This window comes from Triticum dicoccoides, chromosome 2B (genome assembly GCF_002162155.2).
Source record: "Triticum dicoccoides isolate Atlit2015 ecotype Zavitan chromosome 2B, WEW_v2.0, whole genome shotgun sequence".
Taxonomy (NCBI): domain Eukaryota; kingdom Viridiplantae; phylum Streptophyta; class Magnoliopsida; order Poales; family Poaceae; genus Triticum; species Triticum dicoccoides.
Window position 1 is genome coordinate 218,799,864 of NC_041383.1, and position 9,021 is coordinate 218,808,884.

General features: G+C 46.5%; 1 protein-coding gene across 2 annotated transcripts; it reads right to left on the reverse strand.

The window, feature by feature from the left end:
• On the reverse strand, nt 1-4,640 carry LOC119363171. 2 transcript variants are annotated; one of them, XM_037628481.1, is made up of 9 exons: nt 3,181-4,638; nt 2,605-2,678; nt 2,482-2,531; nt 2,238-2,316; nt 2,057-2,113; nt 1,827-1,904; nt 1,603-1,740; nt 880-1,092; nt 1-397 (listed from the first exon to the last, which is right to left on the reverse strand). In XM_037628481.1, the coding sequence occupies exons 1-9, from the start codon at nt 4,532-4,534 to the stop codon at nt 362-364; spliced, it is 2,079 nt and encodes a 692-aa protein (XP_037484378.1). In that variant the 5' UTR covers nt 4,535-4,638; the 3' UTR covers nt 1-361. The 2 variants fall into 2 exon arrangements, with proteins under 2 accessions (XP_037484378.1, XP_037484379.1); XM_037628482.1 differs by lacking the exon at nt 1-397 and having other exon boundaries at nt 886-1,092; nt 1,623-1,740; nt 3,181-4,640.
• Nucleotides 4,641-9,021: the final 4,381 nt, after the last annotated feature.

Consider the following 9,021-nt stretch of genomic DNA (forward strand, 5'->3'; position numbering starts at 1 on the left):
TAGCCTGAGCGTCGCCAGATAGCGATGCCTAAACTTGAAGATAAACATCACCGATCCAATTCAACAGCTAGGTAGGTTACTATAATAAGGCAGTCCAGTATTAAGCCCGTACACACACCACACTGGAAGGTAGGATGGTCTTGCTCATCTTTGTAGAACGGAGGGAGACCATCCTACAGGGACAATCTTTTACGGACGGAGGGAGACAAATACTACATAAATACATATATATTAACGGCTCCAGTGGCGTCGTCATCAGGCCTCTTCTTCGATCAGCAGCTTGGCTACTGTTAAGATCTGCTGTAGATGCTAGCCAGGTCATGAAACTTCTTCACCTTGCCTTGACTATTGGAAAGAGACATCATGCATCTCCCAACGGTAGGAAGGAAGATGTCCCCTGTCACCACAAGCATAGCCATGATTACTACTCCCTCCGTTCCTAAATATTTGTCTTTCTAGACATTTCAAATGACTATTACATACGGATGTATGTAGACATATTTTAGAGTGTAGATTCATTCATTTTGCTCGGTATGTAGTCATTTGTTGAAATACCTAGAAAGACAAATATTTAGGAACGGAGGGAGTACTAGTTTACAAAGAATTTCTAGGAAATAAACATTTCTCGCAGTCCGGACCATAAGCAATGATCCTCTAGACCATAAGCAATAGTGTCAAACTATGAGAGGATATTACCTTACATAGTCTGACACTATGTAACCCTCTTTAATTTGAGTTTGAAACACACAAGGGTTTTGCATATGCAACAAGCGCAGAATTACTATGACTATCTTGAAAGAAGTAATCTTAATGAAAGGTTCACTCCATGTCTATACTAGGACCATGTCAGCAAACACAGGTTTTCAGTGCTGTTTTTACCTCACTAGGTGTTGGATCACAATGCAACGGAGGAGGTGGATGCTGCCAAGATGCAATAGGCAGCTCCAGAGTACTGGGAAGCTGCTCCCACTGGTGTTGGTAGTTGCCATAGCCTGTGTGTGCGCCATAGTCAAATGAGTTAGGGGCAGAAAATTGCTGTGAATACCAATGGTAGCCGGCTCCACTGCAATTGTTGAAGGATGGCAGGGGTGCCTGAAATCATAGGCAACAGCTGATGGTAAGATGATGGAAAAATAGACACCTAGGCAACACATCAAAAGTAGCCCATCACAGCATAGCAGAAATACATAATTTCATCTTTGTTGCTTATTACTCCGTCCGTCCCATAATGTAAGACGTTATTACATCCAATATACTATAACGTCTTACATTATGGGACAGAGGGAGTATATTCCAATGGACTCAAATAATGAATTTAATACAACAGTCTAGTTGCTTTTAGGCTTACTGATTACATATTTTTTAACTTGGTGCCCATAGTTTTTTTTTCATCTTTTACTTTCAAAACACATAATGCAAAATTGCACAGAACATGTCAAGTTGGATCCATCAACCATGACAGCACATGTGAGAGAATTACTACTAAGAATATGTATCTTGCGAGTAATTTTTAACAAGTGAAGATGGTCCGTTCCAGGGCTACATAGCTACAGGTCAAAAGAGGAGATAGCAGAATATCATAAGCTTCACCAATGTTTTTACCTCATGAGGTTCAAACTCACTGTTATAAGTGAACTGCTGTTTTGATGGTGGTGGCTGCTGCCACAGTGCCTGGTAGTTGTGACGACCATGTAGAGGGGCGAACAATGGTGGTGGCTTGCTGAAGTATTGCCGCACTGGCTGGAATGGTACATTCTAATTAATTTTGCTTGATGATGATGAGAAAACAGACAACTGTAAAATAGGGTATATGGAATACAACATACCAGATTGTTTTGGGGCCACAATGAATGCCCAGGGGGATAGCTTGCCGCATCCCACTTTTTGAAGCACTGCTGTTGTGGCTGTAAATGGTGCATTCTAATTAATCTTGCTGAACGATGAAGGGAAAATGGATTGGAAACAGGGCATATGGGATCGATGCATGGCAAAGCGAACAACAGCGCAAGGACGAAATTTGCAAAAGCAAGTTCACAGGGATCTCGGCCAAATATACCTTCTGCTCTTTCTTCTGCTCTAGCTCCCGCTCTAGCTCCAGCACCTTATCGTCAAGCTGTTGCTCGCATCACCAACAAAAGACAGTGAGAGAGAAATCGGATGAGCCGCTGATAATAAACAGAACGCAAATTGGACTGCCATCACGGAAACTTCCGCAGATCGTTTTCAATAGGATGGACCTTGGAAATATGATCATTCTGCATAATAATCCCAGCAGCATTTCGTGCACGCTTGTTTTCCTGAGCCAATTCCAATGGCCTGAGGATCATAAAGTCAATTAGACAAGAGATCCCAATATGGTAATATCAGGTAAAGCTAATCGGCGAATAGCTATCAAATTATATAATGAATTGATCTAATTAAGTCAGATCATAGGTGCCCAGGCCTTAGCAGAAGAGAGGTTCCGTAGAATAAGAAACTTGCCTTTGGATTTTGCTCCTTGGTTCGCAGGAATTGAGCTCACTCACACCAAGCTATGCAGAAGAGATGGCAAGTTACTTGGTGGAATTTTTTTCGTTGAAATAAAAAGTGATAGAAAATACTTACTGAGGTGTTTCTTGGAAAATTTGAAGAGCTGCTAGCATCCCCTGTGATCTTGCGACACGCTGTGACTTCAATGCCTACAGAAACAGCTAAATTCATAAGCAACACCATACTCACAATCCCAGGTTTTTAGGGAACTGGTAAATATGCAGAAGACACACAAAGCAATATGCAGGCATTGGGCAGCCATCAAGTGGGTCCAAATAGCGCCCAGGTTAATTCGCCAAGGCAGTCACAAGAAGAGCATACTCCCCTCAGTATTTTTAACTCCTCATATAAGATTTGTCTGAAATCAAACTTTGTAAAGTTTGACCATATTTACATGTTAAAATAGCAACACCTACAACATTAAAGTTATACAATTATGAAAATTGAATTCATGACGCATCTAATGATATTGATTTTGTATTGTGAATGTTGATATTTTTTTTCTATGAAGTTGGTCAAACTTTACAAAGTTTAACTTCAGACAAATCTTATATGCCGGAGTAAAAAAAATCAGAGCAAGTAATAACTAAGTAGACAAGGATTGTCAGCATTGCATAGGCATGGCGAACAATAAGAGCAGGTAACAGTTACCTGGAGTCATATCCAGATGGCGGGACAATGTACAGACACGGAAAGGATGTTCAGGGTCATAGCGAAAGTGGTAATAAAAATCATCCGGAAGATAATACTTGCCAACTGCTTTCACAGCCTTGTTTCGTAAGTCAACAGCGGCCACACATCCATCCTTGTTACTGGGTTCCACCATAGATTTGAGATAAAGAATATCGTCACCATCCGGGCTCAGGATGGGGAAAGCTGAGTAGAGGTCCCTGAATGTCAACTTTTCTCCCTTTAGCCCGGGCAACAAAGATGAATGCGCTGATCCGTCAACAACCAAGATGTCAGCGACATTGACAGCGCATGTCTGGCGCCAACAGTTGGACGAAACTGTCCGAGTCCATGTGACAGCCCTCCAGGCACCCCCAAAGGACGGCTGCTTGCAATGCCAATCCACGGCTTTGCGCTCGAGCGACATGATCAAGTCTGAATCGTAGATAACATCACCCTTGTCGCTCCGGCTTTCAGGAACAAGATTCTCCATCTCAATAAACTTGAGCACGCCATCAACCCATGAGAGATCCCGAAACCACCAGAGATTTGGGTGAGATTCGCCCTCTAGTTTTTTGCTTCTCTCTGCGGTGGGAGGGGGAACGGGACCTTTTAGTTTGTATCTGTTCCCAGGCAACAGCTCCGGCAGCGGGATGAAAGTGAGACGCACCTGATCTTGACGCAGGTCGCACATCAGCAGGCCCTGTGACAAATCAACCCACCCTAGTAGGCCTTCTTCTCCAAGAGTGATCACCTTGTCGGGCATAATCCTGTCGACCCCAGGACATGGATTGGGCAGGGTCCTGGTGCTCCATGATTTTCTCTCGGACGAGTAGATCCGAAGGTAATAGTCATCCGACAACGGGTCGAGGCAGAGAGCGGCCACGAGATACTGGCTGCCGAGCTGCAGGACGCCGAACTCCCTGACCCCCCGCAGATCATCGCGGTCGCCATCACGATAATCGTAGGGAGGAAGAATCGGGTCGAGCAATGGTGACTCACCGGCCTTGTAAAGGAAATATTCGGATGTGGCGCGGCGGTCGAAGACGGCGCGGATGAGAACGAAACGGCCCGCCGCGCCGACGCCGACCACGTGTGGCAAATCTTTGAAATTGCAGTACGGCCCGTCTTGAAAATGAGGGGGTCTGCAGCAGTGGATGGAGAAGATGGACAATTGTGGTGGGTCGGCCATCCAGAAGGAGACCGCCATGGTGAAGCCATCCTTGGATTCGGCTGTGGCCGTGGTCTCGTTCCTGCTGTCGGTGAGGCGCGGTTTCCGGGAAAGGACAATTGAGGCCAGCCGACGCCGACGGGAGGCGTTGGCGGCGTCGCCCATCACGACGGGGCTTCCGACTATGGTGGGGATTGTGGGGGATCTGGTGGCGTCGCGGGACAGGAAGGATTTGGGGATTAGGGGGCTATCTCTCTTCTCACGACCCCGAGGCCTCCTATGCAGCGCTTTATGCGCCACGAAAGCGCTATGACGCTCGAAGCCGGGCCGCGGCCCAGTATCTCGCACGCCTTAGCGGCCGTTGCCGGGTCGATGCAAAGATCACTCCAACTTTTCAGATTGCGACAAGTGGCGCACATGCATCGCGTCACTTGTCGCAACCTGATAATTTTTTTTAGGTCCGTTTATTCAAAACGTTTAATCTCTCAAACCGTGCGTCCAAATCTCAAACCGCTTTCATCGTTGGATTCTTCGTATCGAGGTCTTCAAAATTAAATCCCATGTTGATAGGTTTTGACGAAAAAAATTCACAAAAAATGGCCAAAAAAACCGGATGAAAAACCGAACCGGGAGCGCGGGTTTTTTTCCTTTTCCGAAAGAGAAACGCCTGTGCCTCTCACGAAATCACAACCGCGTCTCTCGCGGAAGCAAAACCGTGACTCTCGCGGAAGAAGAAAAAAGAGAAAACACATTTTTTTTCCGTTTCCGAGGAGGCACGGCCGTGACTCTCGTGAAAGCACACCCGTGCCTCGCGAAGCAAAACCGTGACTCTCGCGAAAGGAAAAAACAAAAAACGTGTTTTTTTCGTTTCCGAGAGGCACGACTGTGATTCTCGCGAAAGAAAAAACGCGTTTTTTTTCGTTTCCAAGAGGCATGGCCGTGACTCTCGTGAAAGCACAACCATGCCTCTTGCGGAAGCAAAACCGTGACTCTCGCGAAAGGGAAAAAACTGAAAACACGTTTTTTCGTTTCCAAGAGGCACGGTCATGACTCTCGCGAAAGCAAAACCGTGTTTCTCGCGGAAGCAAAACCGTGACTCTCGCGAAAGGAAAAAACATGTTTTTTCGCGCAAAAAGAAATTTTCGAAAAAATTTTGTCGAAAAGCTAAGGAAGACCGGTGAAAAACCAAAACGTAAAAAAATCGAAAAAAACTGTTTAAATAACAAAAAACGCGTGCGGAAAAATAAAACAAATAAAATCCGAAGGGAGCGTCCAGAGCGCGACACGTGGCAATTGGCTGAGAGCGCGCCAAGCGGCGCTGATCGTTGCGAGGCTCCCGAAGGAGAGCTCGTTAACTAGTGGCTCCCTCCTAACATTTATGGCTACTAGTAAGGGCGTGTTTGGTTGCCCGCATCGAGCCCAACTAGGCCCGCGCAGTAAGCAAGAGGCTTGTTTGGTTGCTCGGACTCACTGTTGGGCCTGCATCGCACGCTTCTCAAAACAGCCTAGAGTCTGGCTCGCTGGAAACGCTTGGCTCGGCAGTTTCTTGTGGAGAGTGCGGCGCGAGGTCGCACGAGCGGGTGCGACGCGAGGGCGAGGGGGATAGCGGGAGATGGAAACCTGGCGCGCCGTCCCGGCGCCAAATCTAGCCTCACCCCCTTACACTCGCTCACCCATAGCCAGTACTCGTTGGGAGAATAACTGGGATGATCCGGAAGGGCTCGTTGTGCATCCATTTCTGTTGCAAGATTTGATGGAGATCAGAGAAGGTGAAAAGAGAGGGGAATCAGAAGGCGCATGATCCAGAAGGGCTTGTGTCGGCTGCTTTTTTTGAGACAAACTTGCGAAGCTTTATTCAACCGTCACAATGTTTACAAGGATGAACAAAAGATCGCGGGGGGGTGGCCTAACCAAACATGACGGACGGTCCCCAACGTTAACGCATGCTTCGCGAGGTTGTGGGCCTCAAAGTTCGAGGTCCGAAATTCATGACTAAAAATGCAAGAACTGAAAAAACGAGCTCTCTCCGTTATTTCATGCACCAGTGCTCCGTACGATGCTGTTGTTCCTCCTCTAATCGCCTCCACCGCTGCCATGCAGTCCGAGGCGATGAAAACTTTATGCTCGTACAGGTCCTCGGCAAGCGCCGGTGCTTCCGGTAGCTAGGACTTCCAAAACCTCTGGATCTTCTATGTTGTTGAATATAACTGCCGAGGACCCCTAATACACCCCCGATGCATCGCGGCAAATGGCTCCCACAGCCCCAAATTCACCTGCACGCGACACTGCCGCATCAACATTAATTTTAACATGATTCTCCGGTGGCGACTGCCAAGTAGCTGGGCGAATAGTTGGTGCTGCCACTGACCTGCCAACAGGCTTCCGTATTTGCTTCAAATCTGCCATGTAGCTAGTGATAAAACCATTAGTTGAGACAGGAGTTTTGTAAATTCCTTCTTGGATTATCTTTCTCCTTGCTACCCAAATGGCCCATAGTGTAACAATCATGGTAGTAAACTCCTCTTGAGGAAGCGATTCACTCATTAGAAACAACCATCTCTTCGCTTGTTCATCTCTCTGCATGCACATATGTTGCACCATGTCCTCATTTGATAGAGCCCACATGCACCTGACGTAGTTACAGTCAATTAGAGAATGGCGCCAGTTGCCCTCTGCTCCACATAAAGCACACACATGGGACGATAACATGTTTTGGTGGTGCAGAACATCACTGGTGGGAAGTGAATGACGAGCCAACCTCCATGTGAATATCTTCGGCTTCGAAGGAACCTGCAATAGATGACCATCCCTTGGTTTCTCCACTGGACATCTCCTCTGCCTCCTCTAGCTAGGCTTCCCTTCCCATCTTCATTCTATGGATCACTTTGTAGGCTGAGTTAACTGAGAATCGCCCCTCCGGATCTCCTGACCATTCCCAAAAATCATCAACCTGCCTTGTACAAAGGGGGATTTTTAGAATTGCCTTAGCATCAGCTGTCACAGAGACTTGGCAGACTAACTCCTCTATCCAACATGCCATGGTTGGTTCGATGAGATCATTCACCATCTGCGGAGGATTAGCCACCCGAGGCGTAAACGATTTCATTAGACCACTTCTCGGAATCCAGTTATGATGCCATATACTAGTCGTTGCTCCATCTCCAATGCGCATGATGATCCCATGATTCAAAACATTTCCTCCATCAATAATCGATCGCCAGACTTATGATGGATGGGGGCCTAGTTTTGCCTCCAATATGGTCGTCGTAGGGTAGTAAACGACCTTAAGAATGCGAGCACTAAGGGAATCCGGTTCTTGTAGAAGTCGCCAAGCCTTCCTTGACAGTAGTGCAACGTTGAATATCTCAAGATCCCGAAAACCCAGACGTCCTAGGTTCTTTGGCCTCGTCATGACATCCCAGGAGACCCAACATGGCTTCCTTTTACCCTGTTTATTTCCCCACCAAAACTGTCGTATGATGGAGGTTACGCTCTCACAAACTCCTCTAGGAAGCCTGAAGCAAGACATTGAAAAGACTGGGATCACTTGAGCGACCGATTTGATGAGGACTTCCTTTCCCCCAACTGACAGCATTTTCTGCATCCATCCTCTCACCTTCTCCCACACTCTATCCCGAAGGTACTTGATGGTGCCATTCTTGGAGTGACCAACATCCATTGGTAGCCCTAGATATCTGTCACTCAAATATTCATTGTGGACATTTAAACTTTGCATAAGATCTTGCTTGAGAGAATTTGGACATCCCCTACTAAAGAAAACATAAGACTTTTCATGATTTATTCTCTGGCCTGAGGCTCCACAATAAGTACCCAACAGGTTTGATACCACTTCTGCTCCCTCCACACTTGACTTAAAAAGCAACATGCTATCATCTGCAAACAAAAGATGGCTAACAGTTGGAGCTGTAGGGGCCACCTTGATGCCACCAAATGTAGACGACTGAGAACTGGACTTCAAAAGACACGATAGGCCCTCTGCTGCAAGTAAGAAAAGGTAAGGGGAGATCGGATCACCCTATCGAATACCCCTTGTGGGTTTAAATTGCTCTAGCTTTTCACCATTCAACGACACAGAAAAAGATACTGATTTCACCATCCCCATGACAATATCCACCCAAATAGACGAAAAACCCAGCTTAAGCATTATGGCCTGGAGATAATCCCACTCCAACCGGTCATACGCCTTCATTATATCAAGTTTCAGTGCACAACAGTTGTTGGTTTTAGATCGGTTCCTCTTCATGAAATGCAAACACTCATACGCACATATAATGTTATCGGAGATTAGTCTGCCAGGGGCGAACGCTGATTGTTCTTCAGAAATAATGTCAGGGAGTATGATCTTTAGCCTATTAGCTATGACTTTTGAGGCAATTTTATATAGCACATTGCAAAGGCTAATAGATCTGAACTGGGGGAGGTGGGTCAGACTTGTTACCTTAGGAATCAACACTAAAACAATGTCATTAATCGCCTCTGCGCTCTCCTCTCCCTTAATGATCCGGAGAACCACCGCTGTCACCTCGTCGCCGCAAATATCCCAATGGTGCTGATAAAAATGTGCTGGGAATCCATCCGGGCCGGGTGCCTTGGTTGGGAACATTTGAAAGAGCGCTAACTTGACCTCATTA

Excerpts from the sequence above, each read along its gene's own strand:
- LOC119363171 (XM_037628481.1), bottom strand. The coding sequence starts at position 4,534 with ATGGGCGACGCCGCCAACGCCTCCCGTCGGCGTCGGCTGGCCTCAATT. Across the intron at positions 2,317-2,481 it reads CCAAGGAGCAAAATCCAAAG|GCCATTGGAATTGGCTCAGG; the intron begins GCAAGTTTCTTA and ends TATGATCCTCAG. Across the intron at positions 398-879 it reads GTGATCCAACACCTAGTGAG|GGGACATCTTCCTTCCTACC; the intron begins GTAAAAACAGCA and ends TTGTGGTGACAG.